This window comes from Tasmannia lanceolata, unplaced genomic scaffold (assembly GCF_043159265.1).
Source record: "Tasmannia lanceolata isolate RefF3 unplaced genomic scaffold, GAP_Taslan_0.1 ptg000019l, whole genome shotgun sequence".
NCBI lineage: Eukaryota > Viridiplantae > Streptophyta > Magnoliopsida > Canellales > Winteraceae > Tasmannia > Tasmannia lanceolata.
In genome coordinates this window covers 1,774,288-1,797,968 of record NW_027518696.1, presented here as the reverse complement: position 1 = coordinate 1,797,968, position 23,681 = coordinate 1,774,288, and the positions used below count along the sequence as shown (strand labels likewise).

General features: G+C 37.7%; 2 protein-coding genes across 3 annotated transcripts; one reads left to right on the top strand and one right to left on the bottom strand.

Moving 5' to 3' along the window:
- The first annotated feature begins 864 nt into the window (after positions 1-864).
- On the top strand, positions 865-6,630 carry LOC143853530 (NEFA-interacting nuclear protein). The gene is made up of 7 exons (XM_077363334.1): positions 865-1,045; positions 1,146-1,220; positions 1,979-2,036; positions 3,738-3,793; positions 5,343-5,405; positions 5,961-6,029; positions 6,293-6,630. The coding sequence occupies exons 1-7, from the start codon at positions 977-979 to the stop codon at positions 6,527-6,529; spliced, it is 627 nt and encodes a 208-aa protein (XP_077219449.1). The 5' UTR covers positions 865-976; the 3' UTR covers positions 6,530-6,630.
- LOC143853529 (ABC transporter B family member 3-like) lies at positions 6,520-22,857 on the bottom strand. Of its 2 annotated transcripts, XM_077363332.1 has the most exons (13): positions 22,605-22,856; positions 21,252-21,731; positions 20,644-20,698; positions 20,375-20,550; positions 19,444-19,665; positions 19,077-19,315; positions 17,260-17,785; positions 16,689-16,962; positions 15,437-16,404; positions 14,713-14,979; positions 13,663-13,926; positions 8,067-8,360; positions 6,520-7,049 (listed from the first exon to the last, which is right to left on the bottom strand). In XM_077363332.1, exons 2-13 carry the CDS (start codon positions 21,588-21,590, stop codon positions 6,690-6,692), a joined length of 3,984 nt encoding a protein of 1,327 aa, XP_077219447.1. In that variant the 5' UTR covers positions 21,591-21,731; positions 22,605-22,856; the 3' UTR covers positions 6,520-6,689. The 2 variants fall into 2 exon arrangements, with proteins under 2 accessions (XP_077219447.1, XP_077219448.1); XM_077363333.1 differs by lacking the exon at positions 19,444-19,665 and having other exon boundaries at positions 22,605-22,857.
- Between the last annotated feature and the right edge of the window lie 824 nt (positions 22,858-23,681).

The window sequence follows — 23,681 nt, the reverse complement described above, 5'->3', positions numbered from 1 at the left end:
CCCTTCAACCGTTCGCCTCAATTTATATAGCACATGCGATTCGATTTGAAAAAATGTGGGGCCCTCAACTTGTTGGTTAGCCTGTTAGGCTCTATTCACTTGTTTTTCCGGGAAAGAAAAAGAAAAGGTTTTCTGGGAATCTGACGTGGCATTAGGAAAAGAAATCCAGGGTAACTATGTAGGAAAAGGTTTCCTGTGCCTGTTCATGTGCCCGTTCGCCTCAATTTATATAGCACATGCGATTCGATTTGAAAAAATGTGGGGCCCTCAACTTGTTGGTTAGCCTGTTAGGCTCTATTCACTTGTTTTTCCGGGAAAGAAAAAGAAAAGGTTTTCTGGGAATCTGACGTAGCATTAGGAAAAGAAATCCAGGGTAACTATGTAGGAAAAGGTTTCCTGTGCCTGTTCATGTGCGCAGGAACTGTGCAGGAAAAGGTTTCCCGAGAAACTGCTTGCCCACCTTTTCTCACTAGTTTTCCAGGGGAAGCAAATCCAACTAAAATAGTGGGATTTGGTTTCCCACACTTGTGAGAAAAGAGACATTTCCACATCATTTTTGGCAATTTTCATGTCATTATTTGACATTTTCCACCTAGGCTTGTTACTTTCTCAGGAAAGCAAGTGAACACCAGAATTCCGTCTTATCAAGGTCTTTTCAAAGAAAAAAGAGGCTGTATTTTAGGGATTTGCTTTCCCAGGAACGCAAGTGAACAGATCCTTAGGGTTTTTGGGCCCTACTACTCAGATTGTCTTGGATTTGGATCTGCTTTGCTCTGGCCTTGGGGTAGGTAAAGGAAAAAGAAAATTATTGAAAATAAAAATATTCCATGGAAAAGTATTTCATGGAAAATAAAATTCCGCGAAGGTGGTGAACATTCCCTCTGCCTCTTTTACAGAATTACATTCTTCTCAGAATTCTTCATCTTCCCCAACAGAACTGAACTGGAGTGAGGAGTTTTCGAAGAAGCGAAACGCAATGGAGGAAGAGTGCGATCCTGCTGCCCCTCCTCCTATCAGATTGATGAACTTCGTATCACAGCAACAGGTTTTTGCCCTAATTCTCAAAATTCTAACCCTAAAAGCCTTAAACACAGAAATTTCAAATGCAAATTTCTCTATCATTTTCTTCTCGTTTTCATTTGTAGTTGGACGAATCCAAGCAAGCCAGGGGAGAGCGAGCTGATGACGGCACTGCCCAGAGAGACAGACCCTTGTTTGAGGTATATATATATGTTTCAGTGTAATTCAAGCCATGTAGTTTTTTCTTTTCTGCAGGTGTTCGATTGGTTGGGGTTTAGGGTTTTTCTTTTGATTTTTATGAAATTGGTTGCTTTCAAGGTACTGGGTTGGATTTCTACAATGTTGATTTTATTTAGAAGGGCAATTTGTTATATTCACTAGGGTTTTATTTCGGTTTGCACCCAAATTGAAATTTGACTGAATTGCTATCTGAAAAGGCCCAAATTGCAATTTGGGACTACAACTAAATGAAAACCCCAAAAAATGGACTAATATGAGATGTGGTCACAGTTGAGGGTTTGACAACCAGATGTGTTTGGTTGAATTTTAATTGGTATATTTTTTTTAATGAATTTCTTGTGTTATTCAGAGGGATTTGCAGCATTTTAAGGCCGTATTTTGGCGTTCACTCTAATTGAAATTTGATTGAATTGCACTTTGGAAAGACCAAATTGTAATTTGGGAGTGCAACCAAATGCACCCCCTAAAAATGGACTAAACTGAGCTGTGGTCACAATTGGGGTTTTGAGAAGCTTGGTTTAATTTGATTTGGTGCTCTTTTTTTTCCTAAATTTGTTTTCTTATTCCGTGGGATTTTTGGCATTTTGATTGAATGAGAGGGCAGACTCTTAGGAAAGTGGTATTGTATTTTACTTACTGAAACTTATGGGAAACATTCTTTATTCGTGTAGTCCTTCTTGAGTTTTGATTGTTTTGTTTAATTGTTTCTTTCTTGCAGATCTTAAAGGAGAATAAAGACAAACGAGACGCAGAATTCAATGAGCGGTTTAAGCACAGTGAGTGCCTTAATGCTATAAACAACTGATGATTACATCTTTGTTAATTTTGAGTTATTTCGCATGGCCATACTTCCGTTCGGTGTTTTGAGACTAGGTGTTAATATCTTATTTAGGGTTGGGAGCTTAGCATGGCAAATTGTTGGAAAAGGATATGAAGTGTAGGGTTTTGGAATCCCATCTACGCCATTTCGATTAATTATTTGAAATCTAAAGTGTTTGTTCATTTTAGTTCTCCCTGAAAAATTCGTGATTGCTTTGATGTAGTGATTTGATGGCATTGAGTCCAAACTGCTTTAGGTTCCATGCAATCACGTTGAGTTATTGCCAAACTGCTTTAGGTTCCATGCAATTACATTGATTCATTGCCAAACTTGTTTGAACATTCAAAACTTAATGAGTTCATAAAACAATGAAGTGTCGCATACACGTCTCCTGTGTCCTTTGATATGAAGAGCTGATATAGTCTTTCAAACCAAGCTCTACAGGCTTTCTTTAGCTCATAGATAGCTTTATAAATCTACATACATAGGCTTCTATCTACTTATTGAAATCCTTTTGACTACTCCATGTAGACTTCTTCCTCTAGGTAATCCATGCATGAATGCATTTTTCACATCCATTTGTTTTACTTTCCATCCTAAAATGCTAGCTAGACCCATAACTGATTTAACTATAGTTTGAAAGACCTCAATTTGCTACTTCCACCATAGTGACTTGCTATCGGCATCTTGTTAGGCTGAAACTTTTCCTTGTAGCTGAGGTTTTCCCTTATTACCTTATTTCGTTATTAGCATGGGCCTCAGTCTAAATTTATTCTGTTCTCATATTAGTTGGTGTCAAGTGGCAACTCTCTTGTTAAAATGTAATCTTGCCCATTCATTTTTTTGACCATGGTAGATTTGTATGCACTATATATTATTTTTCTTTATGCCTTCTAAATTCTCTATTCGAGGAACAAAAATAGCTCTTTATTCATTTTCCTCGCTTGCAAAATTCTTTGTATGTTCTACCAAAACACAAAAATATCTCTGATGCAGATTATAGGCCAAAAAAGAGGCATATTTGCCCATTAGGATTTTATTTTCATGTTATTTATTTATTTTATTTTATTTGAATGGTATTTCCATGTTATTTATTCTAGGATTTTATTTTTATATTTTAGTTTTAGGGCTTTTATTTACCATGGAATTTTATTTCCATTGCCTATATATAGGCCTCATGTATGGAACTTTAATTAATTTTTGATTAATTAAAGATTGATTGAGATTTCTCCCTCTAATTATTCTTTTCTCCAACTTCTAGTTCTCTTCTCCTCCTCCTTCTTCCTCTTTCTCCTCTATTCTTTCCCCTATTCTTCCTCTATTCATCTACTTCTTCTTCTCTTTTCTCCTCTTTCTTCTATTTCTCTTCCCAGTCCTACATCAATCTTTGTATTTATTTTCCTCGCTTGCAAAGTTCTTTGTATGTTCTGCTTTTTTTTTTTTGAATGGTTGTTTGTATGTTCTGCTGAAACTCATTTTTCAGTATCACTGTTGTGGATTGTTTTTATGAGGTATTCTATGGTCAAGGCATGTGAAAATCGTGTGGTACTAATTCTCAGAAGTGGGAAACCTGTGATCGAAGGATGAAGGGGCTGATTGTTTTACCATCTACTAATTAACTTAACAAAAGGGATATTTATTCATACTTCTTTTTCAGGGCCACCCAAAGCTCTGGATGAAGATGAGACAGAGTTTTTAGAGAAATTAGAGATGGTGAGGATGGATTTTTAAGCTATTTACTATCTGTGTATGCCAGCACCAAATGACTAGGATAATAATTGCAATGTGCTTCTTGAAGTGGAAGATATTTTCTCAATTTATGATGAAAAATGTAATTATATTGCTTAATATGATCATGTTGACGTTTTGTATTTATATTTGCAGGCTTTTTGAATCCTTGTTTTCTTGAGGTTCTATATTTATGATCATTATGAGTTGCTGGAAGGTATCAAATAATTACTAGTTGTATATAGGATGTAATGGAAATTTAAATATCAGGAATACACAATTATTTACTTGTTTATATGTGTCTTAGGCATCGGATTGAAAATGGACTATATAAGAAGTAATGGAAGCTTAAATATCACAAATGAGGTATATTTAATGCACTTCACAAACATTGTAAATCTGTCTATCTGCTCTCAGTAATATACAATTATTTACTTGTTTCTTTGTGTCTTAGGCATCAGATAGATAAGGACTCCATATGGCCCAAGGTCTCTAAATCTAGTGTTGAGAATAAATACAGAAGTGTATCCATATTTCAGTCACTTAGTGTTTGAGATTGTTCAGATCCAGATCCAATGTTACTGGCTTCAATTTCTTTTCCCTTATTTTCTCCATTGTGGATACTTATTGTCAATACATTCCCCTGACTTCTTTTTTTTAGTTCTCGCAGGACCCTTGCTTAGCAATTAAAAGAAATTAGAAATAATGCATTTCTCTTTGATTTTGAGTATGCACAAGAAGTTAATATGATAACCTTACTTCTGTCTTTGTTTTGATTTTAACAACTCTAGTTTGTAAGTTCATTTGTTTCTCTTTGATTGTTCAGATCCCTTGTGGGGACTGAAACTCCACTATCTTTCAAAAAAAAATGTTAGTAAGTTCGTTTGTTTTACACAACGATAGCTATTCCATGTCTAATGTTGATATAGGTTGTACAGTACACTGTAGTTTTACAATTCATAACTATTTTCAGTTTTGAAGATAAGTGTTCTGTTGTAAAGAAAAATCACATTACTCTTCTAAACTGTTCGTTAGAATAGCAAATGAAAAGAATGGGGATGATAATGGCACGCACATATCCCTCTTCTCGTTTTATATTTTTCTCGTTGGCTGGTATAGTTTCCAGCAAGCTAACAATCCAGCAGAGAAGTGTGAGATAAAGAGAGAAATGTTAGTATCAAAACAAGGGAGTGTGATATTCATCCCTCGAAAAGATTTTCATATAAAATCAGTCATTTGACATGGCTTTAGGAAGTCTGAGTATTAAACTGGCACTACGTTACCGGTATGGAATAATGTCATGTGTTTTTTAGTTGGAAATATTATTTAATATATATGTGCATATGGGAATGCATCTATGAGGTGGGTAACATTTCAAAATGAAATGCCAAACCAGTCATAGGCTCCTAGCTTGAACAAGACAGCATTCTGTTGGATTTTATTGTCGTTTTGTGACTTTCTTCACTAGATGGTGGCATTAGCACATGTTAAGTTTTGGTGCTTTAACTGTAGCCAACTGATTGCTTTCATGCAGACAAGGAGGGAATATGAGCATCAAATGGCAAATGAAGAAGCTCAGCAACTTCGAAGTTTCCAAGTAATTTCTTAATCTCTTGTGAGTTTGTTGTTACTTTCAAAAAACTTTATGGAGCCCTACAACATATTACAAGTAATTGTTTTAATCTTCACCTGTTATCGCAATGTGATGCTGAGTTAAACAGTTCATCAGATTTAGATTGTATAATTGTATTTTGGCTCTAATACCTACATAATAGATGGCTGGGAGTATGGCCACCAAATCAGACACCTCTCTCTTTTTTTTTTGGAATGATACCAAATCAGACACCGCTTTTACTTTACAACCCGAGTATCGCTTAAGATATTTAGTTTTGAGTCATTTTATTGCTTAAAGCTTAGCACTATATATTTAAATCACACCGCTTATCATGTAACTAGTCCAGAGACAGTCACTTGATAAATTCCTTACTACTACTATTACTACTGAGCAAGACATTTCTGAAAGATTTCAAAGAAACAATGCTCCATTGATGCCAAAAGCTATTGATAAAACTTGCGCGTCTGTCATCGTTGTTCATATGTTGATAATTATTGTTAGATAATATGGTCATGATATTTTATTTTATTTTTCCAGAAAGCAGTTGCAGCGCACTCTTCCCTTGTGTATGAGCTAAAGGAACCAACTTCGGCTCCTAAAATTGAGGTAAGTTGTCAGCATATGTGTTCAAACACAGACAAAAATGCCAAAACACTACATGCACACAAGATCATCTAGATAGTCGTTCTATGCTTATTGATTTGAATCCTAGCTTGGTTGTGAGCTGCATATGTTCCGCTCGTGATTTGCACCATTGTTATCAACTGCCCGTCCAACAGAATAATTACAAGACTTCCTCATGTTTTAGTATTGAATCTTAGATATAGTTTTTGGGCCTTATTTTTTATTTATTTTTTCTGCTTGTGTAGGAACAGGAGCAGAAGCCACATGTGAAGAAAAACCAACACACACGTCCGTTAGGGGGCATGATTATAACAGTTAAACCTCAAGCAAAGAAGGCAAAAACAGAAGCCGCAATTCAAGAAAAACCTGTCAACATGGAGACACCCTCGGCTGGTGTTGTAGAGAAGATCCCTGATGTTAACAATGGGGCATTTGGGGGTCTGGTATCATACAGCGATGAAAGCGAAGAAGATGATAGTTGACCTCTTTTTTAGTTTATTTAGTTCTTCAGCCTTTGTTCAGGAACTGGTGTAACATCACATTTTTATTTTATATACATATATTTTTGATATCTTGCAACCAATTCCAAAGTTCTGACGATCTACACTTTTCTAGTGTATTGAGATGAGAATTACATGAAGATTACACAGATGCAGTGCCGCTCATGTGAAATGCTACTAAGGAGGCATAAGCTCCATCTTTGATATTGATTAAAGTCGCATGCTTTCCTTTCTCTATGATAACCCCATTTTTAATCACTGCAATTAGATCAGCCCCTTTAATGGTGGATAACCGGTGGGCCACCACGATCGTTGTCCGGTTCACCGTCACTTGGTCCAGAGCCTCCTGAACTACTCGCTCAGACTCGGCGTCAAGTGCACTTGTCGCCTCATCCAATAGCAAGATCTTGGGTTCCTTCACTATGGCACGAGCTATCGCCACCCGTTGCTTCTGTCCCCCAGACAATTGGACCCCTCGCTCGCCTACTAATGTGTCGTAGCCCTGAAATTAAGTGAGTTATTGTAATAAACAAAAGATAAATAGTATTATTGCAGTCTAATATTTAAATCCAACAGCTAATAACAATAAATTGTGTGGGAGTGCTTGCATACGCCTCTCCATAAACAAACTCTCATGTTTGTTGGAATTTCAAAAAGAAAAAAAGAGTTCATCGGGATATCTTTTACTCGATACAATAGATGTCTTGAAAGTCTGTTTCAAGCCGAGCCATCTTTCATGTTCAACTAACAATGGCCGTATAGGGACCCAAGTTATCCACAAAATGCAGAGTTTCTTTGTAATTTATTTGCCTATTCTATGTTTTTTTGTCATTTGGGGTGGGCTCTTCATCATAATACAATGAAGTGTGCCTATATTGCAGAGGTAGCCCTCCTTATTTGGATCTAGACAACCAGTTGGTAGGACCCATCTTGGTTCCCCAACTGCTTAAAATTTGGATTGTTCAGACAATCTAGCTTGCCAATAGATAGAGACAAAAAATGTAAGTGTTGATTCACATTTTGTCGGACGGCTGAGATTGTTCTATACTAGTAATTTTGGACTGTGGGAAGTCCAAGATGGAACCCACAGAATTAAAGTCCAGATTGATCCAAGGTGGGCTGCCTATACAGAAGGGCCTCGTTATATTATGATGAGGAAGTGCTTTTCAAGCAGCAACGGTCAACTTTCAGACAATCTGATATGAAAAGGGAAATAATATCTGCATCCCTTGTTTTGGCGATGGCACTCCTCGATTTGGTAAACACTTGTCTGGTTGGTTGCCTGTAGCTGTCCAGGTATTGTAACTGCCTTAAGCACTGAATTGGATAAGTGAAACTAGAGGAGTTTCATTATTAAACAAGGGAGTGGGGATATCATTTCCCGATGAAATCTACAAACTCACTAAGAAGTTATTAAGCAGTTTAAATTTCAAAAAATAAGTTAATAAGCAGTTCATAGATAGATGTTTAGTAGATAAAAAACAGTAGTTGAACAATAATTGGGCCACAGTGTTCTAACCTGTTGCAAGCCGCTTATGAATATGTGGGCATTTGCAGACTTTGCTGCTGCTAAAATCTCTGCTTCACTCACATCTCCTTCCTTTCCATATGCAATGTTTGCTCGGATTGTGTCGTTGAACAACACCGGTTCTTGGCTCACCAGACCCATCTGTCGCCTCAACCACCTCAACTGTAACTTTCTAATATCAATTTTGTCAAGCATAATTTGACCAGAATCAGGGTCGTAAAATCTCTGCAACAATGATATCACAGTTGATTTTCCACTCCCACTTTCTCCGACCAGGGCAACTGCCTGATATATGAGATTGAGATCATTAGATTTTGAAGGTAGCTTGTGGTAATGTAAGATGATCATGTCTTCCAAATCAAGGGCTTGGAGAGTAAATTAAGCTTTTTGAAGTTGAACTACTTAGTTATTATAAACATTATGAGACTACAATGGATAAGAAAATTGAATCAGCATTTCAGTACAGAGATTACACGGCCAGTTTTACGGAGTTAGGAGTGTACTCTCTTTGTTCTTTTCTCTAGTTGTTGTGTAGAGGGACAGTTTGCATAATTGCATAGGACAGTGAAGTCAATGTTATTGTAATTCCCATTCTGTATAGAATAATTCAATTAAGTCGGGAATCGGGATTACAAATTTTCTCCTTGATTCCCACCTCACTTGAACAAACCAGACTGACTATCTCCAACACAACATTGAGATTTCAAAAGTACTTTATATGCTCTTCTTGTGTTGTCTGGTTGTCATGTAGACTGGCAGTTGAACTATTATCTGTATTATTGAATGTAGTGTTGTACTGACAGCTATAGTTGTAATGAATGGTTGTCTTTCGAATTCCGAATGTAAATAAATCTTTTCCGAATGTAAATAAATCTTTAATTTCTCCATTTAGGCCTCTTGGGTTTGATAAATTTTGTGGAATTGGTAAGCTAGATATACAAAATCAAAAGATGAAATACTTAAATTATATAGACTGAGCTGGTGATTTACTGTGTATTCACACTTGTTACACCCTTCTTTGCGATGATACAGAGAAGAGTAGCCGGTGCATAATTACACCCTTGTGTAGGATTGAACCAAGATAGTGAAAGATATCCCTCTTAGGTACCTCATGTCCAGTCATATTTACTACATCGTCACCCTGTCTCCTTACATTACTAAAGTTGCACTCCATATACTCTGTCTTAGTCCTGCTCAGTGTAAAACCTTTGGATTCCAAAGTAGTTCTCCATAACTCTAACTTAGCATTAAATCTTGCTTTGGTTTCGTCAATTAATACTATGTCATCTGCAGATAACATACACCACGTCACCTAGTCCTGGATACCCTCCGTAAGTTCATCCATAACTAGAGTAAAAAGATAAGGGCTTAGAGCTGATCCTTAGTGCAGTCCTATTGTAATTGGAAACTCACTAGACATGCCATCCGTAGTTCTGACACTAGTTACTGCTCCATCGTACATATCCTTAATCATATCAACATATTTAGTAGACACTTTTTTTCCTTTCAAGGACCCACCACATAACACTCTTGGGAATTGTTACGTGCCTAATTGGCCGTAACACATATAAACAAACGGAAAATAGAAAGAGGGAGAGAGGTTGATTCGAGGCAACCGAACCTCCTAATGGCTCAAATTGAGAGGAACCATGACTCTCCTACAAAGTTTCCTTTGTGCTGTAAATTTCTTCTCTCCCCATTTCATTAGATGATAACCTTTTAAATACAAATATGTGCCACTTGGCACATGCATAATGCAACCACGCTAATCGACTACCATTACTCTCATGGCATCAACTAGGGGTGCAAGTTTGGCCCTGTCAGCCCTGACCCGCCCTGAGCCCAAACAGGGTTAGGGCTAGATTTTCCAACCCTGAGGGCGGGTCAGGGTTCATATTTTTAGACCCAGACTCAAGTCGGGTCGGGTTCTGGGTTAATGCCTCGGGTACCCTGACCCGGCCCGACACTAAGTTTTCTATTATAGAATTGAATCATCTGTGCATGTTTCTTTTGCTAATGTTTTCTATTATCTTGGATTGATGTTTCTTTAGATTATTATTATTAATTGTCTCTGTTGCCCGTCATGTTGTTGAATTCATATTGTCTTATTTTGTTCCCTTTCTCTGTTTATTGATCATTTTGTTCGATATGATAAGTGGTTGCTTTATTTTTGGCACTCTTAACAGGTATTTGCACTAGGATCAATTAGGGTCGGCCCGGCCCAGCCCGGCCCAATCAGGGCCAATCAGGTGCTGGCTAGGGCTCGCACTGAGCCCTGTAGGGCGGGCAATGGGTTGAGGTTTTTCGGCCCTGACTCAGGGTCAGGGCGGGTCAGGGCCGAGATAATGGGATCCAGGGTTGGGCTAGGGTTTTGAAAAACCCGACCCAACCCGACCCTGTTGCAGCCCTAACATCAACACCACTACTAAATAACCACACACGACTACCCACATTACATAGTGTAAGCCCAAGGGTTTCCATAGGTTAATCATTCACGTTACCTTCTTGTTTTGATGCTAGCAAACCAAATTGATTAGCATTTATGGACTGATATGTTGCTTTGAGGTGTTGTGTTGTATACGGGAATTATAATTGCCATTACACAACTCTTCACAATACATGGCTTGTGAATCAAGAGACAAAGTAACAAAGAGCTTGCACCTACATTGGAGTCATCACCATTTGGAGATGATTAAGTCAAGGAGCTTAACATGAAGATCCCACAAGTTCCTAAGCAAGTGTCAAGAAGGAGCTTGGAGTTGAACTAGCCATTGATGACACCTCATGTACCTAAATATGCATTGAAGATTGGAGGACAAGTCACAAGAGCCAAGACAAGGTCAAGATGTTCACTCAAGCTAAAGAAGTCCAATGAAGTGCAAAGGAGCCAAGACATTCCAAGAAGACTCAAGGTTCTTATTCTTAGAATGTATTTGGAGTCCTCTTGATTTTATGTTTAAATTGCACTTTCAATAGGTTTTCAAATGGTTTTCATTCTTAACTTTTTACATCTTTGAAAACCATGCACACACCCTAAAATGTGTTTGAAAACTTAGGACATAAGCCCAAGACCATGGCCCAAAAGCCCCTGATTTTTAAGGTTAAAAATGAAATTTCACACAGGGTCGATCGACCAGGCTTTGCCGGGCGACCATGGGTCGGTCAATCGCAGATAGGTTTTTGAGCCAAATTCTAGAGCTAACAGGTTGGCCTCGCCGGACGACCGCCATGGGGCCGGTTGACCGCGACGGTAAGAAATTTGAAAATATAAAAGGGCGCCCGATAGGGGCCGGCGACCGCGGTGGCTCGGTCCACCACGACGGTTGGGCAAACTAGCCGTTGGGGCGTTTTCTGCTTGACTTTTTCAAGCCGGTTATTTACAGTTTTACCCCAAACAGTCATATTTTCAAATACATTATATATACATGATTAAAACCTATCTCTACAAGCTTTTGAACATTTGAGAAAGATCAAATCCCATTTCTCTTTGAGCTTCAACTTGAAAATCAAAAGCAAAACCTCTTTGAACTTGCATTTCCACATTATTTCGAGAGGCACTCCATAGGGCTTTACTTTGCTATTCTTTTTGTGAACTACAAATGTTGTAATCAACCTATTAAGAGGCAAGAGAGTTTTTCTTTTTATTTTGTTTTTTGTTGAGGGTCTTCTCTTTGGCCCGTTAAGAATTGTGAAGACGAGGGTCTCCTCTTCGGCCCGTTAAGAAAGGTGAACACATGACGAGGGTCTCCGACTCGGCCCGTGAAGAAAGGTGAATCATGTAAGAGGGTGCGTCCCCTCGCCAAGGCTTCGTGCAAAAAGAGTTTGTCCCTTTTGGAGGTTGGAGAAGGCGTTTTGTACGACTTGGAGGTTTGCCATTGAAGAACCTCATTTTTAGTGGAGAATCCCAAGGAGATAAACTTGGAAGAATAGAGTAGGTCTCGTGATAGACCGAACCACTATAGATCTTGTGCCTTGTGGATGACTCTTCTTCTCCTTCTTTCCTTGCACTTGTGGTGATTGGTAAACTCTAACCCTAACTTGTATCTATGCTTTTAATTGAACAAGGGTTAGTAAATGCACTTGATCAAAATGTTTAAACCCAAATTGCCTTTTAACATCTATTTGAACAAGAGTTAGTAAATGTGCATGATTAGAATGTCTAAATCCTAGATTTCATTAATATGAATATTTTAACACGGGTTAGACTAATTAGTGCTTAATTAAATAGATTAATTTTTAATCTTACCTTAATTAAGCCTAAAATTTCTAATTGACCAATTCACCCCCCTCTAGGGTTGTCACACTTGTATTTCACATAACACTACATAGTAACTACACACACAACTAACACCATTAACACGAACATAACATTCCTCCCCCCTTAGAAACAACCTTGTCCTCAAGGTTGATTTGTTGGAGAAAATACATTATTCCACCAGGGTCCCAAATCCTATGGGACACAATTTTGTTGAACATAATAATTGACATCACACCTTCATGTTTTTTGTGAATAATGATCATGGTCTTTTGAATCTCACTTTGGAAATCTGTTGTGAGCAAAGTTGAGAAGAAATACGATTTTTCATGATCATCTATTGCTGCTTTTTTCTCTGTCCGAACATTAAAATCTTCAAGCTTCATCGTTCCTCCGTCTTTGCGTATTTCCTTGATCTCCATGCTGATTTTATTCAAGTCTTCTGCAAATCTTCGGTGTTCTTCCATCATTTTCGAAGTCAGTGCTTTAATCTCCTTCAGATCTTCACTTATGGATTCCCAAAACTCTGAAGAAGCAACCATCGCGCGAGATTGATGGCTCTAATACCACTTGTTACGTGCCTAATTGGCCGTAACACAAATAAACAAACGGAAAATAGAAAAAGAGGGAGAGAGGTTGATTCGAGGCAACCGGACCTCCTCATGGCTCAAATTGAACCATGACTCTCCTACAAAGTTTCCTTTGTGCTGTAAATTCCTTCTCTCCCCATTTCATTCGAAGATAACCTTTTAAATATAAATATATGTCACTTGGCACATGCATCATGCAACCACTACTAACAAAACCACTCTAACCGACTACCACTACTCTCATGACATCAACACCACTACTTAATAACCACACACCACTACCCACATTACATAGCACTACTTAGTAACTACACACACAACTAACACCACTAACACGCACATAAAAGGAACACTATCATACGTTTTCTCCAAATCAATGAAAACCATATGAAGGTCCCTTTTATTTTCTCTAAATCTCTCCATTAACCGTCTAATCAAGAAGATAGCTTCCATAGTCGATCGTCCGGGTATGAAGCCAAACTGATTCTCTAATACCTTAGTCTCTTTTCTTAGTCTATGCCAAATTACCCTCTCCCAAAGCTTCAAAGTGTGACTACTTGAGAAACATACACAGAAAAAATAAAAAAGGAACATACTTGAATCAAAGCATTCATGTAATTAAGCTGATGGTGGGTTGATCTGATTTTGATTAATCTAGTGGTAAAATACTAAAATGTTTACTAAGATCTGACCAGTGAGACAAGCAAGTGCGAGTATGTTAAAAAAATTTTTAAAGAATTACCTTGCCCGATTGAACATCTAAGCAGAGCTCTCGAAAAATCTGAACATCTGGTCTTGTAGCATACTTGAAACTGACATGCTGAAATTTAATGTTGCCCTTCACATCTTCTAATATCATTCCAGAATCATCACTAGAATCTATCTTCGACTTGCGGTCAAGAATTGAAAATATAGAAGCCGTAGAAGACTTGGCCTTTGTGGCATCAGGTGCTAAGGAGATTGAGTGAGAAACTGCAAAGGCTGCCATGGTCAGAACAAAGAAAACCTGCAAATCAGGAGGCAATAGATTAATTAACAAGGATCAAAACCTGGAATGAATTTAGGCGGTGGGTATCCGGCTGGTGGAAGTGAATCGTTTGTGTAGAAGGATTCTGAGACTCCTAGACAAGGGTCTGGAGGTTTTTTCCTTTACCTGCTAGAGTCCCAGACCCAGTATAGTATGGAGGAAGTTTTCCCGTTTTTTTCTGACTTGTCTAAAAGCACAAACTAAATGACTATCTAAATGGTGATGACAAGTTTGTTTTGATGAATGCCTTGTCTTCTCCCTGATTTTTTTATCAAGAGGAAAGCGGGTCCTCAAGAAATAAAGGGTAGTAGATGAAGAGCTTGAAAGGGAAGTGAAATAGTTTTTACTACGGTGGAAGCGTATGGAAGTGTAGACCTCACTGTATTGGTAGACCCTTAAGAGCTTTTTTGGCTTGTTACTGGCCTAGGAGTATGCTCCTAGCCACCCTAACTTGATTCTATGTAATGCTAGTTGGGACCCCTGGTCCCCAATGTAATTTTCAGAGTATCAATGAAATTGTCATTTTTCAAAAAAAAAAAAAAACCGGAATGAATTTAATGATCTGGACTACATGACCATTAAATCTTTGGGATTCTTAATTTTGATTGAGGAAGAAACTAATTTTCTAAAATAATCAGAAATCAAAAGATTTGAAATGTTTCGCATTTAATTTAAATTGAAAAATAGGCAAACTTCTGTTTCTTTAGTAAGTTTAGTAGTTTACATATCCATTGAAAAGTTGTTAAAGATGCAAGGATCACATACACGAAAAGCCTTCATGAATGTTGCTTTCCCATCCTCGATGAGGCGAGCTCCGGCATAGAAACTGGTTGCATATACACAAAACAGCAAGAAAAAGGAGAGCCCAAAAAATATCCCACTGGTCAACCCTTGTCTTATACCCGTCTTCAAAGGACCCTCACATTTCTTTTTGTACAGTTCCATCACTTTCTCTTCTGCACAGAAAGAGGCAACTGTTCTTATATTCCCAACGGCATCGTTAGCAACTTGACTTGCTTCCTCGTACAACATCTACAGCCATTTTCAAATTTCTAACTTCATCACAAACTGAGAAACATGAAATGATGTGTAGAAATAGATGATTAGAACAGCACTGTACTATCAGATCTAACCTAAATTCAGTTTCCTTTTAATTGAAGTTTAAACACATCAAGGGTACTCCAGATATTTGCGTGAAATATATCTGATGTAAATAAACACAAAAACAACAGAATATATAAATTATGAAGAGGGGTTTTTAACTTCTGATGGCCCAGAAAAATCAGTAGCTTGAGCCAGTGAATCTGAAAAATGCAATTAGTCCTTACTAAATGGCCTACCAATAATCTTATTCAGAAACAAAAGGACTGCTTAAAAGTTATTAGTATCAGAGTGATAATCTGTTCGAATCAACCTTTCTTGGTGAAAATATATCAGTATTAACCACTTATCACATATATAATGATTTTCCATGAGTTAGAAAGCAAACCTTTGCATCTGCACCGAACCCTTTCAGGAATCTCATTTCGGCCCATCCACAGAGTCCTATCAGAGGTAACATAGCTAAGACTATCAGAGATAGCTGCCAACACGCTTCCAAAGCGATTGCCATCCCAGAAACCAGTGATGCAGTGTCTTGAACAAGCAGTGCAAGAGTATCTCCAACCAGACTCCGTACAGTTGCCGCATCTGCCGATAGCCTTGAGTTGATCGCACCACTCGAGTTTGCAGAATCATCGAACCACTCAATCTCCATGTGCACCACTTTCTCAAAACACATTGATCTAATCCTTTTTATCAACCTGCATCCAGCAATGGAAAAAAAGTACGATTGTGCTGGGCAAGCCACTAATGATACCAGGGCAAGGACAACGAACATCAATGACCAAAACCTCGAGTCCTTCTCGAGATTTTTTGGAGGATCAAAGAAATTTGGAATTACAATAGAAATGAGTAACCCAAAAATGGGTTGTACTAAACCACTGATGATTGCGGCAATGGTGCCAAGCAGTAGCACAGGGGCCTCCTGCTTGTTGAGATACGCAAGGCGGCGGAGAGGCACTTCTTTTGATTGTTGCAGTGAGGCATCAGTCTCTGGTGATACAATTTCTTGGATGCCAAGTCCATTCGATACACTAAATGGGCCTGAGAATGTATGGGGGCCACTCTTTATGACACCAAAAGATGACCCCCCGCTTACAGATCGTTGGAAGGATAACAGTTCACTCAATGGGCCTGAGAATGCATGAGGGCTGCTATTTCTGACACTATACGATGACCCCAGGCTTACGGATCGTTGGAAGGACAAGCGTTTTCTCAACTTAACCCCAGAATGCAACATAATTTCCAGCTTGTCCTGGTCAGTTATAGTTTGTTCTGAATCATTGTTAACTTCTTGCAAGTGTATAAGTTGAGAGTATGCTCCATTTGGATCCTTTATTAGCTCCAAATGAGAACCTGACAAATTGACCAGTTGGCAAGTTTGAATGTAGTATGATTGTTAATAAAACTCTATTTAGGAGGCAACAATACTTCAAAAAAAGGTTGGTGTTCTTTAGGGATATCAGGGTATATTGGCTATCTTAAAAATCTCTTCATTTTTTAAATGATTCAATGAATTAAACGATGCTCAAGCCCATGAAAGAATGAAGTATCCTCATTTGAACATTGTGACCAATTGTAGCCTTATTACAACAAAGTTAAATAACAGGTAAGCTAGGGTTGTATGTTCAAGATCTTACCTTTCTCAACGAGTGTTCCTCGATGAATCACAGCGATCATATCAGCATTCCGGACAGTGCTCAGGCGATGAGCAACAATAACCGTGGTTCGATTGATCATGATCCTCTCTAGTGCTTCCTGCACAATCGATTCGGACTCTGTGTCAAGTGCGCTTGTAGCTTCATCTAGAAGTAGAATCCGTGGGTCTTTTAGAATTCCTCTGGCTATGGCTATTCTCTGTTTCTGCCCCCCTGAGAGCTGAGTTCCATGTTCACCGATCATAGTATGAAGCCCCTGATAAAAAATATAAAAAAATAACAAACAAACAAAAGAGATGGTAAAGCAGTTATAAAATTCATAACAAAAGAGAAGGTAAAACAGCCATTGAATTCGCTTGAATTTGAGCAATTTAATAATGAGGAACCATGAAAAATGACAACAATAGAAGAAAGAAAAGAAATCAATTGACTGAAGTATAACTTTTAATATGCATTTTTTGGTAAAGGAAAATATTTCAATGTTTCATGGATGGATTCTGACTCTCTCAATATTTTATGGTAAAATGTTCAGAAGTTCGAAGAAGAGTAGAACCTGAGGCATTTTGTCTATGAATTTGTCAGCATTTGAAAGCTCAGCCGCAGCTCTGATTTCTTCAAGAGTTGCATTGTCCTTACCATAAGCGATGTTATCTTTAAGGCTTGAAGAAAACAAAACAGGTTCTTGGCTAACAAGCCCAATTTTTCCTCTGATCCATCTGAGCTGAAACTCCTTGAGATTTATACCATCTATAAGAACTTCTCCAGCTTGTGGGTCATAAAACCTCTCTATGAGACTGATAACTGTTGACTTCCCACTTCCACTCTCTCCAACCAAAGCTGCAGTCGTACCACTGGTTATAGAAAGAGAGAATGCGGTGAATATTTGTTCATTAGGTCTGGCTGGATAACTGAAATAAACATCTCTTAGTTCAATATCTCCTCGAACATCACCAATTTTTCGTCCATTAGTTGCAGATGCATCTATCACTGGCTTCCTCTCAATTGTCTCAAACATCTTGAATGCCGCAGCTCGTCCCGCTGCAAATGCACTAATGCATGGAGATGCAGAACCCAGATTCCTAAATCATGCCAGCACATACAAACTGTGACACCCATGTATTGTTGAAATTCTAAACAATCAGAATCGAAATATAGGTGCATACATTAATCATGTATGCCTTCATGCATATATGTACATGTGGGGTTTTAAGATCTTTCCAGGATCTACCCATGCAGATCCGAGGGCGATTATCAAACCATAACATAATAAACTTTTTGTTTCTGATTAAACAAACCTGTTATGCATCAGACCAAGCCTTGTCGTAAAGATTGACATAACTCCGTTACAATTAGGGCAAAATGTGTAATCAATCCAAATTGAATCATTTGCTGAAAACTGAAGTGTTCTAGATGTTTATCTGTGTTAGTGGATTCAATTGTGGGTAACATATGCTGCAGCTAAGATGTATGTACAGTGATAGATGTATATATGTCTACATTTTTCTCAAGGGCATACTAAAAAATATCATTGTATTTCTTGATAACCAGTGTAGTTAAGCAATATCTGTTTTTTAATCCTTTATTTGTAATTGTATATAATATATATGAGGGAGATCCCCTATTTCTCGTCAGTGTAAGTAAAACTTTTCACCCCCTTCAACTTGTAATGGTAGATTTGATATTTTGATTTGATATCCTCTCTTACATGATTTGGAAGATACTGGAAGCTAGAAACAATGCTAAATTTAATGGGGTTAAGCTATCGACATATTTACTAATTAAGGAGATCAACCATTGGATATTTGAGCTTATCCACTCTCATCGTCAAGTTTAGGCTAAGCATTTCCAATTCAACAATTTTGTAGAAGGGAAGCTCATACTCAAATAACTTTGTAAAGCTCTCATGTCTTTCACCATCCGCCTCCCGTGTCCTCCAAATCTTGCTTGCTGAAATGACACCTTTCTGTAGATTTTTTATAAGGGAATTGCTGGTGCTGGTCTGACATATGACAGAGCAGCCGCGAAATGCCTTTTGCGATGGACCCTAGCAATTCCCTTTTTATAATGCTTTGTCAACAGGTAAGAAGAAGAAGATGAAGAAAAATGTTTAGACTGAGTCCAAAAACAAACAGAAATCTGTTGATCCCTATCCTAGACCCTATTCTCTTCTACTGAAATCTTCAGATCGGAGAGGTTATACATAAACTATGCATTGGGACTTATCATTGTGTATCTATACATGTCCACAACTACAAAGCATAGGTGTACTCTGTTTTTTCATTATTATCTCCAGATTTAGATATTTATAGTCTGATATAAACACCCAACTTTGGTTCTTCGAATCTAAAGAAGTTTTTGTTTGCAACTTACATTGCGCCAGTCATGGCTGCAACAACAACGTTAACTACGTCACCACCCGAATATCCTCTGTGCAGTATCATCTTCGACCCAAACCATATACCAAAGCCATAGCAACAGAATGAGACAAACATAACTAAACCCAGACCTGATCCAGCTGCCAATCCCTCTTGAACACCTGACTTGTAAGCAGCCCTCAGAGATTTCTTGTATTTATCAATTGCCCGCTTCTCCCCAGTAAATGATGCAACCTGATTAGGAAACATGTCCATTATAAGCTCACAGAAATAATAAAATATATAACCAAAATTCCCATGATTAAAAAAAATACAATCAAATCTTGAACATTAATGTATGTCACACTCAAAGCTTTGCCTACCGTTCTAATTGAGCTGATTGTCTGTTCTACAACAGACCCTGCTTCTGCATAAGATGTTTGTCCACGGGATGCCACCTTTGTTATAATGATAGATATAACCGCACCGGAGATCACAAGAAAAGGAAGAGATGATAGCATAACAAGGGTGAGAAGCCACCCTTTAATAAATGCCACTATGAAGCTTCCTACAAATGTCGATATCATCTGTACGAACCTACCAACCTGTAAAGTAGACTGATAAACTTTAAAACATATTCAAGAAGAAAGGGCACCCAGAAATTAATGAGTAATCCTAGAATAAAGTCCATGATGCATCTTCTTTTATTTCTTTTTGTGGAGGGTGAAACGAAGAAATTAGTGAAATTTATCAGAAACCAGTCACAATTATTAAATTGGATTGCATAAAGGTAAATTAGCAGTGGTATTCGTATCTGGCTTCGATTGGGAGGAGTCATAAAAATATCTGTTGTAGTGACATTTAACCAAAGGCTTTCTGACCTAAAAAACTCAATTATCTTCAATTCCGTGCTTGTTTAATTTATGTATAATTCCTTCTGTTTTCAAATTTGAAAAAAAAATAGTAATCATGAGACAGCTAGATGGATGGACAGTAAAATACAAGCGTTTATAAATCCATGCTAGTAAAGCAAACAAAAGAACAAAACTTAATACGATCCTGCAACGCTTCTTTAAAAGGCTAGTTATTGAGATTTTCTGCAGTAATTTTATCTTATACTTGCTTTAAGATTTGAGGTATATTGTTGATAGTTCTAATCATGACCTACCCATCAACTCTTGGTTCATATATTCTATATTAAGGTGAGACAGTAACACTTCATAGGAATCAATGGTCAACATTGATAGTGCATACTATACAAGAACATTGACATGCAAACCAAGTGACTAAAGGAACACCGAATGGTATTAGTACCTTCTCACCCATGGCATTTTGAATAATGAGAGTGTCACTTGACATCCTCCCTACTACTTCTCCCGTGCTTGTTTCCGTATCAAAGAATGCAATGTCTTGCCTCAATATGGTTTTCAAGTATAAACTCCTTATTCGTGCAGCTTGTCTCTCTCCTGTGATCACCCAACAAGAAACCACTGCCAAAGAATAAACATTGTGTTATTAATTTCAAGACATTTCAGTATCAATCCAAACTCAATTCTCACTAAAATAAGAACCAGTGTACTTACAGAAGAATGATGCTACACCAGCCCCCACAGCCAAATAAACAAATTTCAAACACACCTGCAGATATAAGAAGATAATGGTATAACTAAAATTAGCATTTGAAAACCATTAACAAAAACCCATTTCCCTGTCCATAATCCATAGGCCACAAGAGCTAAAATAAGGAAGCATGCTAAGATCTAATGAGAAACCAAAGGGAAAATCAGGAGAGTCTTCATTGCATTTCAACTACTGTGTAGCCTAAAAAAATAACACAAAAGTTCGAGCATAAAAATACAATGTTAAATGCAATACAATTTGAGACTGTCTTGGTAACTTTATATCAAATTAGAAAAATAAATTTAAATAGCTTTGTAGATCATGAACGGTAATAGTGATACATTATCACTATTAGTCCGGCCCCAAAATTGGGGTGGGGATACCCTATGTCATAAAAAAAATAGTGATACATTATCAATTAACTGCTATTTAATTATCGATTACTCATGATTTTCCATGATTCAAGTTGAAATGCAATTAAAATCAGAGTAATTTACTAGAGATGGATATAGAAACACCATGTGGAAACACTTTAAAGAACAATGATGAATCTTATTCAGAAGTTATATACCTTGGAAACTTCATCAACCACCTCATTAAGGTTTGTGGCTTCTCCAAAAGAGTTGACCAGCTCTCCCAAGAAAACTGTCATGAGGGGCCAAGAAGCCCCATTTGCAAGAGCCGCAACTGTACCCACAATCATAAACGCAACATCTGTAGAGTCCGCAAATGAGAACAGCTTGTAGAATGGAACACTGTTCTTGCCCTTCTCTTCTCCCTTGGTCTTCCCAAAATCTTGTCGGTCGTGTGTCTTTTTGGGGTTCCTATCATTATCTACTCCAAATGATTTTCTCATGGAAGCTGCTTGATGTATTTTGACATCGCCATCCAATTCATTCTCCTCGGCCATGTTATCAAGTGCAGGAACTTGATCCTGTTTTCTCCTTCAAATATCAATTGACAGCTTGAAAGGTCAGGAGAAGTCTATTTATTCTGTGCCTCAAGGCCTCCCATGATGTAAACCGATGATTTCTCTGTCGATGGTTGAATTCTGTGAAACAACCACAGACATAAAGCAAGATAAAATCCAGGGACTGATGGTCATCTTTCAATAAATCCAAAACTATTCAGACTCTGATCAGATTTTTTTTTTTTAAATACTACTCTAATCAGATTTTTATTCTCTTTTTTTTAATGGCAACCCGAATAAATAAGAGATGGATGTATCTTTAGGCAACATGCAATAATCTGTTACTGAAACGAAAGGTATTCGAAGTTCAAACACATTTATTCTTTGAATATATGTGTTTGATGGTTTGTGGGTCTCTCTTTATAATTCAATAATAAATAATAAAAGAGGAAAATTATGTATCTTTAAAAGGACAATTTATTGAGTTGCCCAGCCTTGCTCAAAATCTAGCTAATTTTTCTTATCATCCTCTCAAAAAGTCACTACTTCTTGCAGATACCAAATCAAAGCAGAAAAGGAAGAAATAAAAATATCTTGACCCAATGTTGTCCAAAATCTATATTTATATTTATATTAAAAAAAAATGTTTCCCAAAATTTGTTTGCATCATTGTCTAAAACAAAATTATCATGATTCCTGCTTTCTTCTTAGTAATTATATGAGTTCCACAAGAAGAAATTTGCAATTTCACTGAATCACACAATATCAGTTGAAAACACATAAAATAAAATATAAATTAATGGAAATTGCACCTCCACAGCCATAGAAATTCTGACATAGTTTTAAATTCTACCCATCACCTCTCAATAAAAAAAAACAGACAATATAAAAAGCACAAATGAGGAGAACCCAAGAGAAAAATGGTGAGAGAGAGAGAGAGAATGAAGTTAGTGAAGACTGTAACTCATATGACCAGAAAGTAACAGACAAATTAAAAGGCACTTGAAATTGCACCTACAGTTGTGAAATTCAGTGATTTGAGTTGGTGACAGTGTGAGGAAATTCTGTCACATTCAACGTGAATCTATATTTGTTTTGGAGTTGAGTAATCAACTGCTTGAAGAACAAACAAGTTCAGAGCTAGTTAAATTGATTGAAATGTATGAGAAAAACACCACAAGGAAAATTAGTCAAATATCTCTGCCTCTCTTTCTCCCTCCTGCCATGGATCTAAATAAAGCCGTTTATACTTTCTAATTTCTGTAGTCCTTAGGACTCCCTGATTTTGATATTGGCACTCCTCTTTTTACTGGTTTTAGTAAAGACACGCATAATGGAAGTTGAAAACCATGAGAAACCTTGGCACGCGTGATCCGGACCGCTTTATTTGGTCGGCCACCGCACCCATAGCTAGTGTGCTTGTGTGGCAGCTGAGGCCGTCGATTTAGTGGGCCATCCCTAAATGGCCGATCCTAGCCGTTTGATTTACATGTGGCTCAAAAACATTTGTCTATTGAAATTTCTCATTTTCACTGTTCTTTGTCAAAAAAAACTAAGTGGCTCTCATAACAATTTCAAGGAAAATGCTGTGGGGACCCCCAAAAGTCTGACTCACCTTTCAGAAGAGATCAGGAGCGTAAATCTGATGGGCCCACTACAACAAACCTTGATCAAGAAGATGGTGATCTCTAGTCAGCATGAGAGTGGGGCCCACTAAAAATTTCTTCATAGGTCCGTTTTCCAAGCTACAAAAACGCCAAGAACAAGAGGACGGGAAGTGGTTGGGTTTGGTCTTTATTTTCCACACTTTGTGAATGTGAAGTAGTCTGTCTGGTCAAAGTCTCTCCCACTTGAGTCGAAAGACCATGATATTTTCACCACCCGCCAGTACGCATTCGCCCCCCCTTTTAACGTGATTTGACGTCAAAAAGCGTTAAAGTTGGGGGAGAATGAGTACTGCAGGGGGGTGAAAATATCAGCTTCACGGTGACATCCTTTTCATATCATTTTCGCTCAGAAAAGGGAAAAGTCTTTCAGAAGACTTTTCTTACAAAGCCTTCTCCCTTTTGTGCGCCCTTATAAAAATCAGCT

What these genes read in the sequence shown, in the direction of transcription:
- LOC143853529 (XM_077363332.1), bottom strand. Translation starts at nt 21,590, where the DNA reads ATGGCCGAGGAGAATGAATTGGATGGCGATGTCAAAATACATCAAGCA. An exon ending in GGTTCGGTGCAGATGCAAAG is followed by an intron (nt 14,980 to 15,436) that starts GTTTGCTTTCTA and finishes AAATGGCTGTAG; the next exon opens with ATGTTGTACGAGGAAGCAAG. An exon ending in TCATAAGCGGCTTGCAACAG is followed by an intron (nt 7,050 to 8,066) that starts GTTAGAACACTG and finishes ACTTAATTTCAG; the next exon opens with GGCTACGACACATTAGTAGG.
- LOC143853530 (XM_077363334.1), top strand. Translation starts at nt 977, where the DNA reads ATGGAGGAAGAGTGCGATCCTGCTGCCCCTCCTCCTATCAGATTGATG. An exon ending in ACTTCGTATCACAGCAACAG is followed by an intron (nt 1,046 to 1,145) that starts GTTTTTGCCCTA and finishes TTTCATTTGTAG; the next exon opens with TTGGACGAATCCAAGCAAGC. An exon ending in TTTTAGAGAAATTAGAGATG is followed by an intron (nt 3,794 to 5,342) that starts GTGAGGATGGAT and finishes GCTTTCATGCAG; the next exon opens with ACAAGGAGGGAATATGAGCA.